This window comes from Bombina bombina, chromosome 5, assembly GCF_027579735.1.
Source record: "Bombina bombina isolate aBomBom1 chromosome 5, aBomBom1.pri, whole genome shotgun sequence".
NCBI classification, from domain to species: Eukaryota; Metazoa; Chordata; class Amphibia; order Anura; family Bombinatoridae; genus Bombina; species Bombina bombina.
The window spans coordinates 263,888,089-263,909,523 of NC_069503.1; the positions used below are offsets into that span (position 1 = coordinate 263,888,089).

Genomic DNA, 21,435 nt, shown 5'->3' on the forward strand with positions numbered 1-21,435 from the left:
ATATGTGTTTATTAGACTAATTCTGAAGTTTTATCCAATTTATACCAGATTATGTCTATGAAAATGTTCATTGTTACTTCCTGTTAGTAAAGTTTTTTTTAATAGTACCCAGCTCTTTATTAAACCCTTTGATGATTTTTTTTTTTCTTGAACTGTTTTTTTGTTGAACCTATTTTGCCTTTTAATTTTACTCTAGGGTGTTAATATTTACCTCAATGAAAATGCAGCTATAAATATTAAGTTTTGCTTTGTGAAATATCATCCACTCAACAGTAAGCCACAAAATGCGTAGATGTAGTCTGCTAAATCCTTATCTCCTTCTGCAAATAAATTCCTTTTGTTTTTGTGTTTTACCTATAAATCTAAATAAGTGGCATTTTTTTTCACTGACAGTGCTATATTCTATTATCAAATTATCTCTTTAGCCTTCCTGTGTTTGTTTTACATATAAACATATCCTTATTTGACTTTGTTTCCTAAAATCTGTCTTTGCAGTATGTCTACTCTCCAGAAGAATGAAAGCAACTTCCTTTTAAAAACACTCCTCATACAATATGCATTTACATCTAAGATTGCTTGCTTTAGATACATCAAACACTTTTGTTTTCATAATTTAATGTGTTTACATTAACCAAGTACTAAATCACATTGATTTTTTATCACTCTTTCTTAAAGGGAAACACAATTTTTTTCTTTTGTGATTCAGAGCATGCAATTTTAGGCAACTTTCTAAGCGCAGGTGCTACCCAGGATGTAAAACCAAAGATTGTCTGGTTCCTGCTTTTCCAAATATAGATGCTAGGAGAACAAAGAAAAATGGATAGCAGGCGTAAATTAGAAAATTGCTTAAAATTGCATGTTGTATCTGAATCAGGAAAGAAAAAACATTGGGTTTCATATCCCCTTAAAGGAACAGTCAACACCAGAATTTGTATTGTGTTAAAAGATAGATAATCCCTTAATTACCCATTCCCCAGTTTTGCATAACCAACACGGCTATAATAATACACATTTTACCTCTGTAATTACCTTGTATCTTCTCCAAGTGGAGAAAGACTTGCATTTTAGCCAATCAGTGTTCTCTCCTCTGTAAATTTACGTGCATGAGCTCAATGTTATCTATATAAAACACATGAAGTAACGCCCTCTAGTGGTGAAAAACTGTCAAAATGCATTTAGATTAGAGGCGGCCTTCAAGGTGTAAGAAATTATCATATGAATCTCCTAGGTTTAGCTTTCAACTAAAAATACCAAGAGAGCAAAGCAAAATTGGTGATAAAAGTAAATTGGAAAGTTGTTTAAAATCACATGCTCTATTTGAATCATTAAAGTTTTTTTGGACTTGACTGTCCCTTTAAGTATTCATCTACTGATCCATCTGACTCTATGTCACTGTTTCTTTGTATTGAATCTAATAAAGTTTCCCTGCAGATTAGATAATTTAAAGGGACAGCAAAAACTTAACTGGATTGACTAAAGTATGAAATTATAAACAACTTTCTAATTTACTTCCATTATCAATTTTGCTTAGAACTCTTCATATCCTTTGTTAAAGAGTAATCCTAGTGGAACTCAGGAGTGTGCACGCATCTTTAGCCATCTAGCAGCAATGTTTGCAACGTTGTTTATTGCAGTTATACAATGTTGCAAATACTGCTGCCACAGACTTCTAAGGACATGCGCACCCTCCTAAGCTCCTATCACCCTACCTAGGTTTATGCTTCAACAAAGGATACCAAGAGATCAAAGCAAATTTAACAATAAGAGTAAATTAGAAAGTTATTTAAAATTACAAGCTCTGAACAAATCATGAATGTTTAATTTTGACTTTACTGTCCCTTTACTGATCATTACATACAGTAGAATTGAATAATTGACAAATACCCAATAAAAATACAATGCAATAATACTGACTTTGAATTTGAAATAAGCAATGAAATATTTTCTTGCAAATTTCAAAATGAATCCATTTTCCCCTCCCCCTGTAAATGTGACAGCCATCAGGCAATCACAAAATGCATTTACATATATGCTGTGCACTTTTGCCCATGCTCAGTAGGAACTGGAGCCACATAAAGTGTGCATATAAAAAAGAATGTGGATGTTTTGATAATAGAAGAATATTGTAAAGTTGTATAAATAACACTCTCTATCTGATTCTTTTCATTTTGACTGTAGTGGCCTTTTAATAAATTATTAACATATATACATATATCATGGTTATCTGGTTTCAGGAACCAAATAGATTACATCACATACATCTGCTAGTCTAGTGGTCACATGTGGTTGCTGGTATATACCAAACTATTGTTATAAACACAGTAAATTAGCTCCAACAGTAAAATAAAATAGTGTTGTCATTTTTAGTTCCAGAAATATTATAGTTTTTAATCATTTCCAGTTATAATTGCAAACCACTGTGCATGAAATCCATCTTTCATTGTTGTTATTATTAATGTTTTGCCCTTTTCAACTTTTGTTAAAATTGTTGCAATTTTGAGATAGCTATCAGTTCATTCTGTTTCTTATATAATGAAACACCATGTTTTATAAACTCTGTTCTTTTTCATTTTTTTTTAATACATAAAGTTCGGCATTTCTTTGTTTTTATTCAGTAAGCAAACTGAATGAAGGATACACATTATACAATTTGCTAAAATGCCACTTAGTGTCAAAATGTATAATGGTACAATATGATTAAAACATAACTTTTATTACATACACTCAGGTTTAAAATAAATTGGTAACATTAAGACATTGGCTGTTTATCTTGCATCTTTAAAGGGGTACTAACCCCACATTTTTTTCTTTCATGATTCAGATAGAGCATGCAATTTTAAGCAACTTTCTAATTTACTCCTATTATCAATTTTTCTTTGTTCTCATGTTATCTTGATTTGAAAAAACAGTAATAAAAGGTTAGGAGCCGGACCATTTTTTAGTTCAGCACCTTGGTAAAGCTGCTGATTGGTTTGCTACATTTAGCCACAAATCAGCAAGTGCTACCCAGGTGCTGAACACAAAATGGTCTGGCTCTAAAGCTTACAGTACTGCTTTTTCAAATCAAGGTAGCATGAGAACAAAGAAAAATTGATAATAGGAGTAAATTAGAAAGGTGCTTAAAATCTCATGCTCTATCTGAATCATGAAAGAAAACAAAATGGGTTTAGTATCCCTTTAAATATAATTTGATACTTTCACTCTTGAGTTGTTATTTATCATAAATTAACTGTCTTGGTAACCCAAGGGTACATGGTATAATGTAGGATGGTGATATACTGTATCTAGTGATCTCCCCACAAAAGTTCATTTATATTAGCTAATGTGTGATTACAAAGATTTTACAGAGTAATTAGTTAATAAATGTATTCACTGTCATAACGACATTTTAAAAACAAACCCTCTGTAAGTCCAAATGATTGACAGTGCAGATCAAACAAACACAGAAAGATATTTCATTCAAAGCTATCCTGCTTTGTATATACAATGGGGCCATTTATCAAGCCCTGTATGGAGATTGAGGCCCCGTGTTTCTGGCGAGTCTTCAGGCTCCCCAGAAACAGCAGTTATGAAGCAGCGGTCTAAAGCCTGCTGCTCCATAACCTGTCCGCCTGCTCTGAGGAGGCGGACAGACATCGCCGTCATTCAACCCAATCGAATACGATCGGGTTGATTGACACCCCCCTGCTAGCGGCCGCAAATCTGCAGGGGGCGGCGTTGCACCAGTAGTTCACAAGAGCTGCTGGTGCAATGCTGAATGCGGAGAGCGTATTGCTTTCCGCATTCAGCGATGTCTGTCGGACCTGATCCGATGATCAGATCATATCGGACAGACACATAATAAATAGGCGACAATGCGTAATCATCATCCGCATAATGCGTGTTGGTGGATCAAACACCGTTAGTTGCTGTTAAGACATATTGACAAGTATGTATAACTAAGCTGATGTCACTATAATTAGCTCTACATTATTTAGTACTGCACATTGCTTGCAATAAAAGCCACAGGGGCCTATTTATTATGTGTCTGACCGACATGTTCCGATCAGCGGATCAGGTCCGACAGACATCACTGAATGCTGAGAGCAATACGCTCTCCGCATTCAGCATTGCACCAGCAGCTCTTGTGAACTTCTAGTGCAACGCTGCCCCCTGCAGATTCGCAAATCGCGACCAATCAGCCGCTAGCAACCCGATCGTATTGGATCGGGTTGAATTACGGCGATGTCTGTCTCCTCAGAGCAGACGGACAGGTTATGGAGCAGTGATCTTTAGACCACTGCTTCATAACTGGTGTTTCTGGCGAGACTAAAGAACACGGGCCCTCAAGCTCCATACAGAGCTTGATAAATGGGCCCCACAGTTCTAAAGTAATAAAGGTGCAGAGCCACAGTACTTGTTAAAGACACATGAGTTATCTCATTATCCCACCCAAACCTCCCCTAACATGCTTTGCTTATACTCTGCGCAGCCACTGCAGTGGTTATTTATTGCATATCTGTAAACATGCCCATTACTGCCATTAGCAAATGTAATCCTTCTAATAACATACATAGCATTAGACCATCTATGAATTAACCATTGGAAAGAACTCTAGAATAGATATATAAACATATTGATGAATCAATATCAATTTATGCCCTAATCTTCATATCTTTACTATACTGCTTGTATTGATACATTCATTTATGAAAAAATATTGACTGAAAAATTATTTCTATTCTTTTTTTACAAGATCTTATGACTTCAAAAATGCAATAAAGGACATTGTTAACAGTTGTTGACATTGACATTGATGGGTGACTTTTATTATATTTTATTGTCTGATAATATAAAATATAGCTGTAAAAAAACTTTGAAAATAAATGCTATATCATATAAATGGCAAGGACCCAGATTAATAAAGACTGTTGGTTAAAAATGTGTTTGATCACCAAAAGAATGGCAAGTAAAGCTATAGTCAATGGAAATAATGTGATGGGTGCTGTAAACATTATCAGAACACAACGTAAGTGTGATGAAAATGAATTCTGACCACCAAGTTATTAATTTTGTGAAATGTAAATATCTAAGTTTTAATATGATTAGAAATGAAAAACTAAAATATGTGATGCTTGGTGACTACTTCATACCCTAAAAGCTGGAATTGACATATTAAATGTTATAAGAGAAAATATGATCTGGTTTGATGTTAATTTATCGAGCACTTAAGTACTTAATCCATCTAGTAAATATACATAATATACATTGTATTGGTTTTATTTTGCTGATAAAATTAAATGTGAAAGTGTATGCAATACAGCACCTGGTTATATTTCAATATGGTGTGCAAACTATTAGGGTTCAGCACCACAACCCAAATACATAAAGTACAAAGTAATAGCAGCACCACTACAGCAGTTTATGTTTTTTTTAGCCAGACATAAAAATGACACCGTTTCGGACCCATGTCCATATCTGATTTTACATCGACTGACATCACATTTAAATGCCTATTAAAACCCCAGCCCTTCAAGTTCTGTATAACAATGTATCAATAGCACCACCTAGTGGAAACATATTTTTATATAAAAAAGGTAGAAAACAACTTACATTTATTCATAGAAAAACAGCCCAATCCAGATCCCTGTTCATACCATCTGCACTAAAGTTCCTAATTCATTGGTCCAAAAAGCCTCTCTTTTCATAAGTAGCTTCTCCCTATTACCTCCACTCCTAGAACATTTTACTTGTTCTAAAATATGAAACCTAAGTTGGCTTAAGTTTTATCAATGAAACTGCATAATATATATTGCGGGTATAATATCCTTTAATGTCATATTCTTCCCAGTCCTAGGGTGGGTAAATGTGGGACCTTGAATCAGACGTTTGCAGTTAGAGCAGTTAAGACAGGGAAAGCAGCCTAATTAAATGTGTATCATGATCCTACAATGGTGTGATCCTGGGTAAGAGCACTACTGTTTTTCATACATGACTTCTGCTGAATCGATCCTTTAAATTAAGTGTCCACCTGTAACTGACGTGTACTCTCTCCTTTTATTTTTATTAAGATGGGATCTGTTAATCAAATATGCCAGTTGTTCTTAATGATCTTCAACTCTTCTTTCATTTGACGACTATAAGTAATGATGAGTCTAGTTTGCTCATCCACTTTTTTATCCTTGGTCTACAACAATTGTTGTCTCTTGGCTTGTAAGGCACAGATTTGGATTTTTTGATGGATTTGTAACTATACCCATTCTCTCTTGGGCCCTGATGATCAAAAGTGCCACAAAGGTGGCGAGATATTCAAAAGGGATCCATAGTGATGTTGAGAAAGCCGGCAAAATATTCAAAAGGGCTGACAGTACTGTTCAAAGGCAGCATCGGCGAGAGGCATTTTACCAAACATTTCAGTGGGTGGCATCGCAACCTACATCAAAGATGTAATTTAAACAATCCATTTACACAGTACTGTATGACAATACAATAGTGAATTAAACATATCAATGATACACGTATAGAAGCAAGGGGATTGTGCGTATGTTATCAGTATATACCGTGTTTAATGTATATGTATTGTGTAATATAATGTTAGAATATGATGGCAACCCTCATATCTTCATTCTGTCTGGTAGCACACTCAATTTAGGATGTCAATTTCCCCCTTTTATAGAGGTGTGCTGGCATCCTATTGGCTGATTTTTATTTTTTTATGTTTCTTTTTTAGATTTAGACCTAGGGCCAGCTATATGCAGGGCTGCACATTGCACTGTGCCAGATAGGAACTAAGTGTTGGCATATAGCAGCTGCAAACTGGCTGCAATTCCCATTCATTTCCTTTTCTTCTGATAACCATTGCCCTCTGTCAGTGGGTCTGACAAAATTGATTTGCTAGTGGCTTCAGCTTTGGGAAAGTCATCCCAGACAAAAAGTTAAATTCTTACGTCTTTAAATGTTTGTATTCTTTTTTTTTCACTATTGTATTGAATGTATTACCCATTAACTATATGCAGGTAATTCTTAAAATGTAGATTATTAACACATGAATAATACACCTCTTAAAGTGCTTAAAGGTACATGAAACTCAAACATTTTTATTTCCTGATTAACACAGAGGATACAATTTTAAACAAATGTCAATTTGTCTTATATTATCAAGTTTCCTTCATTCTCTTAGTATCCTTTGTTAAAGAAGAAGAAATGCACTATTGGGAAAAGCTGAACACATCTAGTGAGCCAATGATTATAGGCATGTATGTGCAGTGCCCAATCAGTGGCTAACTCACAGTAGTGCTTTGCTGCTCCTGAATCTAGGTACGCTTTTCAACAAAGGATACCAAGCAAAATAAGCAAATTATATAATAAAAGTAAATTGTTTTTTTTTTAAATTGCATGCTCAATCTGAATCAGTGTTTTATTATGAGTTTACTGTCTCTTTAATTTACCCACTATTAAAATCTTACAATCAGTACAATTTGCCAGACCTGGTCTGAGACTCTGTCTTTAACTGCAGGTTCCCCTCTTATCTGATATGGTAAAAAAAATCCTCAATAAATAATTGCTAAACTTAGGAGTGATCAGTGTCTGCTGTTGGGTAATAAAGCACTCTAGTTTAAGAATTTCAGTTGTGACCTCAATTAAAGGGACATTCCAGACAAAATTGGAATCCACATGGATGCATTTCAGTTTTGAATAGAAACATTTCTGTAATATACACGTATTAGCAAAAATACTTCTAAAGAAATTCTGTTTCAAAAGTGTATTTTTTAAGTATGTACCCTGCACCAGCATTTTAAACACAGCACTTTCTCAGAGAGTCTAAGGTGCTTGTACCATCTGGTAATGACTCAATTTGTTAATTGTTGACATGATACAAGCCCCACTGATGCTCTGAGTAGCTGCAGTATTTAAAATGTTGGTGCGATGGGAATATATAGCTATGCTTCACATGCAGAGAAAAATGCTAACACTAAAACAGTAATAACTCTAACTAAAAGCATTTTTGCCAATACATGTATATTGCAAATATGTTTCAATTCAGAGATATAATGTATCTATGTTTATTTCAATGTTGACTGGAATGTCCCTTTAACTTTGACTGATCTCCCTGGGTTATTGTAACCATGTTATGTTTGAGCACACACTAAACATCTTTTAATTTTGACAAAAATAATAATAATTATATTTTTGCTATTTACTTTGATAAAAAGGGCATGCTAGTGTAATAGTAGAATGCTGAATAATTGGTAACACTGGGTTTATCCCCTACAAAGGCATTAAATACATATTAAAGTTCCTGCAGTGCTGCTGATATGCCAGTGATTGGCAGCTACATGCATATGCTGCTCCTGGTCTCACTTACCATGTTCTGCTCAAGAGTTACAATGCATCATTACTCCCAAGCAGGAAATGATGTTTGTGATGGTTAAATATAGTGTTAACAAGGAATAGCTATGCAATGATAAAATACTTAAGAATCAGAGCATTTCAGCAGTGCATTTATATCCCTTTAATCCCTGTCACTTGCTAAGAGACCTTAAAAAGGTGCAATACATTTTATTTTCAAATCATAAACATTATTTGAGTACCTGAATCAGCTACATTGCATGAGCTATGGGCTTAGGAGACAAAACTGAGAATTGCTTATTATGGGCTAGATATGAGTGTATCACTAACTGTTGTGCGCAAGCAAAAAGGGATTTATAGCGGCTCCTTGCACAAGTCAGAAGTAGTGCGCATATTGCAGGTTGAAACTAGACGCTTGTTTTTATATCTGTAATTGTGTGTGTGTGTTTGTCCCTGTAAGAGGGTGTAGGTGTTTCCATGTATGACAAAACTTCCCACAACGCTGCTCAAAGTTCAGATGCAGTCTCCTTTCGAAAAGTTTGTTGGGGGAGGTACTGCTACGACACAGAACGTGAATTGCTGTAAAACACTATAGCGTGGTGCACGCCAGCAAATAGAGAAAAGGAAAAAAATATTTTTTAAACAGAGACTAATTTGTCAGAGGAATTCACAATTTTTCTGTGTGAGGTGGTTGAGTTCCTACTAAAACACAATTTTTTTTTATGTGTGATGGCGTATACAGATTTGCGGCACTGCAATGGGATCAAATCTACCCCCTCTTTTGCAAATCTGTTCGTGGGATGGTGGGAACTCAACCATCTCTAGGGAAATGCTAACCCCTTTGGTAACAACATTATACAATATAATAGATTCATCGATGATCTAATATTTATTGTAAGGCATTCTTTTGAGTTTGATACATTTTTGAGATATGTCAAAGACAATGATTTGGGATTCACTGGAGAAACAGCTGACAATAAAATGAACTTTTTAGACCTGGAATTAATGGGCTCAGAGGATCTGGGTCTCATTGTCACTGAAACGTTCCAAAAACCATCTTCGGGAAATACAATTTTACATGCTTCATCTTGTCACCCAACACATTTAATCAAATCGATTCCTAGGAGTCAATTCTTGACTCATGTTTTGAAATACAGGCCAACAAACTCATAGACAGATTCAAAGTTAGGGGTTACAATGAAAATAATCTGTTGCAGACCTTGGACGAAGTGAGAGGAATAAATTTGGATAAAAAGGGAAATCGTAATAAGAGGAATTGGAACTTACGTGTAGGAGTCCAACCAATAGTCTTCTCCACAGAGTACTCAATACAATTTAAAGAGATATGTTATATCCTAAGACATAACTTACCGGTACATAGGGATGATGATGTTTTAGTCCCGTTTTTAAATAATATTAAGTTTGTCTCCAAAAAAACCCACCAACTCTAGCAACTAGACTATCACATAGTTTGGTTGTTCGTAATACTGACAATCCAAGTGGAAATTGGCTTTGTAAGACATCTTTAAATTTCACCAGCCGCCACTGGATCAAGACATTTTTATATTTACTGAATAATGAAGGAATCTATAAGCATAATTTGCAGCATTAAAGTAAAAAGAATGTTTTAAACCTATATTTTAATGGGCCTGGATTTCTAGATCTCATAATCAGAGCAAGCATTTTGTTATCTGGCAAGAGTTTATGTTACAATCCTTTAGACTAAAATCAGATGTTTACTAAGTTGACCAGTTTTCCAAGATACAATTTAAAGGGACATGAAACCCATATGTTTTCTTTCATGATTTAGAAAGAGCATGCAATTTTAAATAACTTTCCAATTTACATCTATTATCTAATTTTCTTCATTCTTTTGATATCCTTTGTTGAAAATCATATCTAAATATGCTCAGTAGCTGCTGATTGGTGGCTGTACATAGATACCTCATGTGATTGGCTCACCATGTGCATTGCTCAATACAATTTAAAGAGATATGTTATATCCTAAGACCCTAACTTACCGGTACTTAGGGATGATGATGATTTAGCCCCGTTTTTAAATAATATTAAGTTTGTCTCAAAAAAACCCACCAACTCTAGCAACTAGACTATCACCTAGTTTGGTTGTTTGTAATACTGACAATCCAAGTGGAAATTGGCTTTGTAAGACATCTTGTGGTATTATAGCTTGCTGTACCTGCAGTTTTGTTATGAAGGGTGAGACTTTTAGGAGTATGGTTACTAATAAGGGGTACCAAATTAAGCATTATGGCAACTGTGGTACAGAATATGTAGTATACCTTCTAGAATGCAGAATTTGCCAGGAACAGTATGTAGGCCAAATCACACGTAGCCTTAGGTTTAGAATTGGTGAGCATAAAAGGGACATAATGAACTATAACAAATATTCTAGTGTAGCCAGGCATTTTAATAGTATACACTTTTCTAATGAGCCTAAGATAGGGGTAAAGATTATAGATATTGCAAGGTTACCGCTTAGGGAAGAAAATAAAAGTAAGATTCTAATGAAAAAGGAATTGTATAGGATAGATACTTTAAAAACTAAGACACCCTTGGGCATGAACAAAGAGTGGGACATGAGCTATTTTGTTGAGTAGTATCTTTTACATTTTCTTTATGCCCTCTTCTTATGCCCTCTTTTTTTTTCTTTATTAGTAAGGTAGATTGAAGACATGACGTAGATATAGGCGTTCTGTGGGGCTGGGTGTTCCATGGGAGTAACTTGCAATTTAATGGGGAAACATTGCCAGTAGTACAATATATTAAAAGTGCTGCCCTGCAGGCTAGGTACAGGTTTTCAGCCATATTTGTCTTTCCAACCTTTCAGTGGCAAGATTTGCATGATTGTGTGAAATCTAGTGACTGTACAGTGACACTAAAGTTACAGGTGCATTATTTGAAGTGTTCCTACACAGAAACCTTTTTTTTTCTGTATTGTGTAGGATCATTTTCAAATACAGCCCCCACACTGATATCACAGACGAGTGATGATGTGGGTGGACTTTTGCTGAAGCTGTGATTTCTGTTATTTCCTAACACACATTGCCACTCATTGGCACAGCAAGGTTAAGCCCGCTTGTTTTGAATATCGGGGCGCTTTAATGATATTTACTGTAGAGGGCTTTTTTTTATAGATTGAATCTACTCTTCTACTTAAATACATTTTTGTTTTGAAAATCTAAAATATCTCTCTGTAATTTACCCTCTTTAGTTTGTTTAATTTCAGCTTCATATTTACCTAACTCTTTTTGATACTTTTATAAAAGGTTTCAAATTCCTATTGTACCTCAAACTCATTCAGCTGTTCATTCTATTTGTTAATTAAATGTTCTAATCTTTTATATTCTGAGATATCATGTTTAACTTAGATTTTCACCAACTTATTTGAACATTTTAACACTATTTCCTCCCATTCTAAGTTGAGAGTATTGTCTTTGAATTCAAAAGCTGGAAATAACTATTTTTAATTCTCTAGGTATTAGATTTGTTTCTATGTATTTCTCAAATAAATGATAATCCCACTATATTTCTTTTTAACCCTAAAATTGTGTCCTGCACTCTTCCCCTCTCAACTGGAGGCCTTATTTACAGTTAAAGTGCCACTAGGAGGCTTGCAGGGTGTAATTTTAAAATTAAAAAAATCACATAAAAGAAGCTTACACTAGGGCCCCAATGATTGAAAGTGCCGCATGGCGGCAAAATATTCCAAAGGTAATCCGCTGAAATGTTGAGCAAGCATGTATTCTGTATTCTTTCATCTGGTGCTTCTTAACGCTGTCACTGCCACACACTGAAGCTTGAATGCAAGGTATCCCCTTGTATAGGGTTACCCTTGCATTTCTATTGACTGATTTTGAAAACCAAATTTAAATCAGCCAATAGAATGAAAGCTTTTTCTATTGGCTGATTTGAATTTTGTTTTGAAAATCAGCCAATAGAAATGCATGAAAGAGAATCAGAAGGAAGATGGAAGAAGACATAAGACACATCGCGTTGAAGAGGGCAGCCATGGATGAAGTAGAACGCCCGAATGAAACTACAAGAGGAAAGGTGACATGAAGATTAAGAGGACTACTCCGGATGACTGCTTCCATGAAGAATGAAGAGGAGCGCTGCTGGAGCTGAGAACCTAGGAGCCAGAAGTCAAGAGTAGAAACTGAGAGATTAGGATTTTTGAGGTGTTTTTTTTTTTAGCAAAGAGCTTTTTCCCTTAGGTTTTCTTAGGATAGGATTTTTATTTTAGAATGGGGTTTTATTTTTTCAATCTCAAAAGAGCAAAGAGCTTTTTCCCTTAGGTTTTCTTAGGATAGGATTTTTATTTTAGAATGGGGTTTTATTTTTTCAATCTCAAAAGAGCTAAATTGATTTAGGGCAATGCCCTACCATACCATATCCACTCAGGGCAAAGAGCTACCAAATGCCCTTATCAGGAACATTTTTAGAGTAGTTTTTTTTTAGTGGGGGTTACTTTGATTTTAGAATAGGGTTTTTTTTATTTTAAAAATAAAAGAACTAAATCGCTTTAGGGCAATGTCCTACAAAATGCCATTCTAAGGGCAATTGTTAGAGTAGGTTTTAGTGGTAGTATAGGGTTTTTATTTTGGGGTGGGGCTTTTTTAAGAGGATTTTAGTTTAAGGATAGACATAACTGTTGTTGTTTTTTTGGTAGTGCTTTGTGTATTTTGGTAATGTTTTATAATATTAGTGTTTTTTATTTTCTGTAATTTAGGGGTGTTAAGTTAGGGGATTAACCTGCATTTTAATTGGGATACATCGCCAGTAGTGCGATATATTCCAAGGGCAGCCCTGCAGGTTAAGTATAGGGTTTCAGTCATGCCTTTTTCTTCTTTCCAGTGTGAGGCAGGTAGTGTAGTTACAGTAAGGTTACACAGGCAAACCGTGTTTGGTTTTAGTGAGCGCACTGTCTGAACTGTGTAGGAACAGTTCAAATACTCCTCCCCCTTATCCACTGCCGACAAGTGGCAATGCAGGCAGAGTTTAGGCAGAAGCAGAAATTCCAGCACATAGCCGCTCACAGGCACTTCGCGGGTCAGCCCCCTTTTTTTAAAAATATGTTTAACAGACCGATGGCGTGCAAGCCTGGTGAACCTAGGCAGGCATTTTCTTGTCAGCCTGTCAATGTTTTGCTTGTATTACAAGTTGAAAGTACACTAGAATAATTACTGCAACCACAGAGCTCTGGTTGACTGTTACGCGAGACAAAAAAAGTGTCATAAAACAACTCAAAAATACATTTAAAAGTACAGTTATATTCATAATAACTTTAATAAAAATTATTTTAAAAAAATGCACAAAAAAGTTATAAGGGCTCAAAGATATGAGGTCTCAGGTGTTAGAAAAAAAAACAATGGCTGTAAAGGGCTTTAATATAGAGATACATACGTACAGTATACATGGCTAAATAAGTATATATACATATGCATTTATCTATATCTATCTATCTATCTATCTATCTATCTATCTATACATATTAGCATTGGAGCCCTTTGCAGTCAAGTAGATGAAATTATGAAAAATCATATTTATTCAATATTCATATTTAATAAAGTTGTACTGTAAAAAGTTGACATTACAATGTTCTGCGCATAACAGCATATGTTCTGTTCATTTTTAAATAGAAATTCCTATATATATATCTGTATATATCCATACCTATAAACTGTATATATATATATATATATATATATATTTACATTTATATATATATATATATATATATATATATATATATATATATATAGGTATAGATATTAATTTGTGCAAAAATCCATCAGATATATATTTAAGAATAAATAAAACATATTTTGCTATGTGCATATTATTAGATTATGAAATATGCAACATAACCTTCTTATGTTGTGTTTCTTAATAACCAGGATCATATTTGCATGACGGGGGTTTTCAAATTTTTCAGCTCCATTAAAGTTTATGGGGGAATACGATTTTACATTTGTGACTTCTCAAAGTCTATTGTTACCGCGACTTTGAGAACACAAGAGTGCAAACGTTTTACTTTAAAATCGTAATATGAGCACGAATCGCCAAGTGCAAAAAAGTAATTAAATTGGTTTTAACACTCAAACACTCAAACAAACTACTACTCAACTTGTAATCTAGCGCTAAATGTTTATTACCTTTTCTAATCTCACAAATCCAGTCTGCTAGGTTTTCACAATGTCTGTCGTTCCATGTCATACCATGATCAGAACTTGTCTCTCCACAGAGTTCGATGCCTTGGTAATTGTTGGGTTCACCATAACCCCAGTTTTCATAGCTGAACTATGGGAAATAAAAAAAGCAGCTAAGTGTCTGTAATTTTAAGGGAGAAGTTGTAAAGGCTGGTGAAGAATACAATGTAAGGGAAATATATAAAATGTTATATAGATAAATGTCATAATTATACCTTTGTTATTCAATACGTGCATCAACTTTACAGATAAATGGGCTCCATAAATGTTTAGAAAGTAACATCAATGGCATTCTGGGCAGCATACCCACATTTTCTGATACCACTAAGGTAGGGTAAACCATGTAGTATAAAAGGAGAGCATCCAAGTGCATTACACATTTTACATCTCAGCTAAAAAATGTACATAGGAATTCCTATAATAACACTGTTTGATAAAAATTATTTAAAAAAAAATTGCACAAAAAAGTTACAAGATACAAGGTCTCAGGTGTTAGAAAAAAAAAGGACTGCAAAGCAAAGGGCTTTAACAAAGAGATACATACATATATATGTCTAAATATGGTTATGCATGTATATATTTATATGTGTATACATGTATTTACCGACATATATACACATAAAAACACATAAATACATATGCACACACACACATATATATATATATATATATATATATATATATATATATATATATATATATATATATATATATATATATATATAATGTGTGTGTGTGTATTGGAGCCCTTTGCAGTCAAGTAGATGAAAACACGTAAAAACATATTTTTTATGTTTTTACTGTGAATCTGTTCCATTCCAATATTCTGCACATATCATAAAAGGAAAACCAAATAAAGTTCTGAATCAAGGATATGTCTGTGTCCTCTGGATGAGTTTTTCAGCTTGTTAGCATTCCTCAGTGAGATCCCATAAAAAAGGAAACAGAAAATTGCAACATAGTGTGAATCTGTAATGGCACTTTGAGGAAGTAGTTGTTTTGTAACAAATGACTACTCACATTTGTTGGAGCTTTCCACTAAGCTCAAGGATATGCGCACTCCCACTTTATACTGATAGGAAAACAGTACACTAGGCAAAACTTGGATACAAATTTATTTTAAAATATATAAAAGCGTCACATAAGCCTTGATAACACCACAATGTAAGGGTACAAAAGCAGATATGCTGTAGCAAATGCTTCAAATCGCCAAACTTGCAAAGAGGTAAATGGATCAGCAGGAGTGTGACCGCCGAAACCAAAACCTTTTTAGTAGCAAGACAATAGCGCTAAGCCCCCAGGTGTCCTGGCTAGTGTAGAGACGCGATAAAACTCAATATAGAACAGTTCAGTTCTATATTGAGTTTTATCGCGTCTCTACACTAGCCAGGACACCTGGGGGCTTAGCGCTATTGTCTTGCTACTAAAAAGGTTTTGGTTTCGGCGGTCACACTCCTGCTGATCCATTTACCTCTTTGCAAGTTTGGCGATTTGAAGCATTTGCTACAGCATATCTGCTTTTGTACCCTTACATTGTGGTGTTATCAAGGCTTATGTGACGCTTTTATATATTTTAAAATAAATTTGTATCCAAGTTTTGCCTAGTGTACTGTTTTCCTATCAGTATAAAGTGGGAGTGCGCATATCCTTGAGCTTAGTGGAAAGCTCCAACAAATGTGAGTAGTCATTTGTTACAAAACAACTACTTCCTCAAAGTGCCATTACAGATTCACACTATGTTGCAATTTTCTGTTTCCTTTTTTATGGGATCTCACTGAGGAATGCTAACAAGCTGAAAAACTCATCCAGAGGACACAGACATATCCTTGATTCAGAACTTTATTTGGTTTTCCTTTTATGATTTTTGTTATCACATTTATTTCACATTTTTTTCTTTGTGATATTCGGTATATTTATTGTAATTCTGCACATATCAGATTTTCTTATATATATTTCTGTATATAGCTATACCTATATAAAATTATATATATATATATATATATATATATATATATATATATATATATATATATATATATGTATGTATATATATATATATATCTATATATCTATATGTATGTATGTATGTATGTATGTGTATATATATATATATATATATATATATATATATATATATATATATATATATATTGTACCAAAATAGAACAACAGTTGTATGCAAAAGTTTAGGCACCCCTGACAATTTCCATGATTTTCATTTATAAATAATTGGGTGTTTGGATCAACAATTTCATTTTGATCTTTCAAATAACTGAAGGATACAGTAATATTTCAGTAGTGAGCTTTATTGGATTAACCGAAAATGTGCAATATGCATCAAAATGAAATTTGACAGGTGCATACATTTGGGCACCCCAACAGAAATATTGCATCAATATGTAGTAGAGCCTCTTTTAGAAGAAATAACAGCCTCTAGACGCTTCCTATAGCCTGTAATGAGTGTCTGGATTCTGGATGAAGGTATTTTGGACCATTCCTCCTTGCAAAACATCTCCAGTTCAGTTAGGTTTGATGGTTGCCGAGCAGGGAGAGCCTGCTTCAAATCACCCCACAGATTTTTAATTATATTCAGGTCTGGGGTCTGGGATGACCATTCCAGAACATTGTACTTTTTCCTCTGCATAAATGCCAGAGTAGATTTTGAGCAGTGTTTTGGGTCGTTGTCTTTATTGAAATATCCAGCCCCGGCGTAACTTCAAGTTTGTGACTGATTCCTCAACATTATTCTCAAGTATCTACTGATATTGAGTGGAATTCATGCGACCCTCAACTTCTACAACATTCCCAGTACTGACACTGGCCCCTCAGCCCCATACCATGATGGAACATCCACCAAATTTTACTGTGGTTAGCAAGTGTTTGTCTTGGAGCGCTGTGTTATTTTGCCACCATGCATAACGCCCCTTGTTATGACCAAATAACTCAATCTTTGTTTCATCAATCCCCAGCACCTTCTTCCAAAATGAAGCTGGCTTGTCCAAATGTGCGTTTGCATACCTCAAGCGACTCTGTTTGTGGCGTGTGTGCAGAAAAGGCTTCTTCCGCATCACTCTTTTATACAGCTTCTCCTTGTGCAAAGTGTGATGAATTGTTGAACGATGCACAGTGACACCATCTGCAGCAAGATCATGTTGTAGGTCTTTGGAGGTGGTCTGTGAGCTGTTTTTGACCGTTCTCACCATCTTTTGCCTTTGCCTCTCCGATATTTTACTTGGGCTGCCACTTCTGGCCTTAACAAGAACTGTGCCTGTGGTCTTCCATTTCCTCACTATGTTCCTCACAGTGGACACTGACAGCTTAAATCTCTGCGATAGCTTTTTGTAGCCTTCCCCTAAACCATAATGTTGAACAATCTTTATGTTCGGGTCATTTGAGAGTTGTTTTTAGCCCCATGTTGCCACTCTTCAAAGGAGAGTCAAAGAGAACAACAACTTACAATTGGCCACCTTAAATACATTTTCTCATGATTGGATGCACCTGTCTATGAAGTTCAAGGCTTAATGGGCTCACCAAACCAATTGTGTGTTCCAATTAATCAGTGCTAGGTAGTTACAGGTATTCAAATCAACAAAATGACAAAGGTGCCCAAATTTATGCACCTGTCTAATTTCGTATTGCACATTTTCTGTTAATCCAACTAACCTCACTACTGAAATATTACTGTGTCCTTCAGTTATTTGATAGATCAAAATAAAATTGCTGATCAAAACACCCAATTATTTATAAATGAAAATCATGGAAATTGTCAGGGGTGCCTAAACTTTTGCATACAACTGTATGTACTTATGAATAAAACAGAACATATTCTGCTATGTGAAGAACAATGGAATGTGAAAGATTCATATTTTCATGTTGGTTTAGCGCACTTGAGAATATGCGATCGGGTTCGCGTGAGTAGGGTGTTAGATTTTTCCCAAATTTTTTTGCTCCATTGACTCTATGGGGGAATATGTTATTGCTTGTGCGATATTCCAAGTTTGTCTTTTTACGTGCATCAGGTTAGCATGCTAATGAAAACTGTTTACTTTTAACCCATAGTACGAGTGATAACTGACTCACACAATACGCTTACATCTAGCGTAGTAAGCGCTCGAGTGGGAGCTTAAGTACCGCTCCACTTGTAATTTGGCCTTAAATTAGAACTGCAAAAATGAAGAACCAGGTGCTAGTGGACAAACTAAACTGGTGTGATCTTTTAAAGTGCAATGCAAGATTAAAAAAAAAAAAAATAATAAACTTGAGATGAACTGTGGCCAAAGTGTCAATGTCTAAAATTCAGCATCTAAAAGCATCAAATGTTACAAAGTGCATAAAAATAAGCTGATTGCTAAACTATTTTGAACCCCAATGTACAACCCCAATTCTGAAAAAGTTGGGACAGTATGGAAAATGCAAAAAATCTAACAAAAAGAGTAATTTAAAATTCAAGTCACCCTGTACTATATTGAAAACACATTATTAACACATTATTTGATGTTTTACTTTGTGAATTTAATGTATTTTTAAAAATATACACTCATTTCAAATCTGATGACTGCAACACATTCAAAAAAGTTGGGATAGGGGCAATTTAAGACGAATAGCAATGTGAAAAGTTGATATAAGAAGGTGATGTGAAACAGGTGAAGCAATCGTGTAATCAAAGTATATAAAGTATATAAGGAGCCTCCAAAAAGGCCTAGTCCTTCAAGATTAAGGATGGGTCGAGGCTCACCAATCTGCCAACTGATGCGTCAACAAATAATCCAACACTTTGACAACAACATTCCCTAAAGACAAATCAGTAGGATTTTGGGCATTTCACCTTGTACAGTGCACAATACAAATGAAAGATTTATGGAATCCGGTCAAATCTCGGTACGTAAAGGGCAAGGCGGAAAACCACTTCTGAATGCGTGTGATCGCCAATCCCTCAGATGTCACTGTCTCAAAAACTGTCATGAGTCTGTAATGGATATCCTTACATGGGCTTGGGAATACTTTGGTAAACCTTTGTCAGTCAACACCATTCATTGCTGCATCCACAGATGCAAGTTAAGGCTTTACTATGCAAAACAGAAGCCATACATCAACACTGTCCAGAAGCGCCGCCAACTTCTATGGGCTCAGTCTCATCTGAGATTGACAATAGCAGAGTGGATGTGGAATCATGTTTTGTGGTCTGATGAGTCAACATTTGAAATAGTTTTTTGAAAAAACAGCCTTTGCATTCTCCAGACCATAGCGGAAAAGGAGCTGTTATCAGGTCCAAAAGCCAGGGTCTCTCATGGTATGGGGGGGTGTCAGTGCCCATGGCATTGGTAACTTGCACATCTGTGAGGGCACTATTAATGCAGAAAGATATGTATACATTTTGGAGCAACACATGCTGCCATCCAGATGTTGTCTTTTCAAGGGACGTCCCTGCATTTTCCAGCAGGACAACTCCAAACCACATTCTGACCAGATTACAAGCGCATGTTGCATAAGCAGAGAGTGCGGGTGCTAGCATGGCCTGCCTGCAGTCCTGACCTGACTCCAATTGAGAATGTGTGGTGCATTATGAAGCACAAAATAAGGCAACGAATGCCCTGTACAGTTGCGCAGCTGAAAACATGCATAATCGATGAATGGGGGAAAATTCTGTTTGCTAAACTTAACCAACTGGTGTCTTCAGTGCCCAAATGCTTAATAAGTGTTATTAAAAGAAAAGGTGATGTTACACAGTGGTAAACATTCGATTGTCCCAACTTTTTTGGAGTGTGTTGCAGTCATGAGATTTTAAATGAGTGCATATTTTCAAAAATACATTAAAAATGTGTTAATAATGTGTTTTCAGTATAGTACAGGGTGAATTGAACTTTCAAATTACTCTTTTTGTTTGTTTTGTTGCATCTTCCATTCTGTCACAACTTTTTCAGAAATTGGGGTTGTAAATTTAGCCCTGCAAGTTGCTCCTAAAGGGCCAGTAAACACAGTAGATTTGCATAATCAGCAAATGCATGACAGCAAGACAATGCAATAGTACTTAGGCGCCGATTTACCAAGTGGTCAATCTGCCCCAATGCAGCTGTTTTTTAAGACCGCTGCTCCTTAACTGGTCCGCCGCCTCTGAGGTGGACAAACAACAATCAGCCCTATCGAATACGATTGTGTTGATTGATTGACACCCCCTGCTAGCGGCCGCGAATCTGCAGGGGGCGGCATTGCACAAGCAGTTCACCAGAACTGCTTGTGCAATGCTAAATGCCAACAGTGTATGTTGTTGGCATTCAGCGATGAGTAGTAGGTTTTTTTCTGACAAATTACGAAGTTATGACTATTTCTACTCCTCCTATATCATGTGACTGCAATCAGCGAATCACAAATGCATATACGTATATTCTATTAATTCTTGTACATGCTCAGTAGGAGCTGGTGACTCAATGGGCCCGATTTATCAAATGTTAAGCTGCGAATCATGTCTGCTGGACATTGCTCCAGGCGGACAACATAAGCTGTCCGCATTTTCATTGCACAATGGCAGCCAATCGGCCGCTAGCAGGGACTGTCAATCATCCTGACCATATCAGATTGGAATGATTTCTATCCCCCACCTAAAACTGACTGTTGCTTCTTAACTTTCATTGCAGGTGAGCCTGAAATCATGGGCCTCTGAAGCAGCACCCACTGCTCGATAAATGGGGCCCAAAAAGTGTAAACATAAAATGGCTGCGCATATTTTGTTAATGGAAGTAAATTGGAAAGTTAATTCAAATTGCATGTTCTGTCTGAATCCTAAAAGTTTATTTTTGACTTGAGTTTCCTTTAACAGCACACTGCTGCTTGCTTCTCTAATCCTTTACAATTTTATTTAGAGTAACAAATCAGGAAAAGC

The 21,435-nt window shown here is 35.5% G+C and overlaps 1 protein-coding gene across 2 annotated transcripts in view; it reads right to left on the minus strand.

The window, feature by feature from the left end:
• Positions 1 to 21,435, minus strand: part of MRC1 (mannose receptor C-type 1) — a 294,794-nt gene that overhangs the window by 111,158 nt on the left and 162,201 nt on the right. For both annotated transcript variants that reach the window (XM_053713973.1, XM_053713974.1), the window contains exon 15: positions 14,505 to 14,649. In XM_053713973.1, the coding sequence (XP_053569948.1) occupies positions 14,505 to 14,649 (145 nt within the window). The remainder of the gene's footprint in view (positions 1 to 14,504; positions 14,650 to 21,435) is intronic.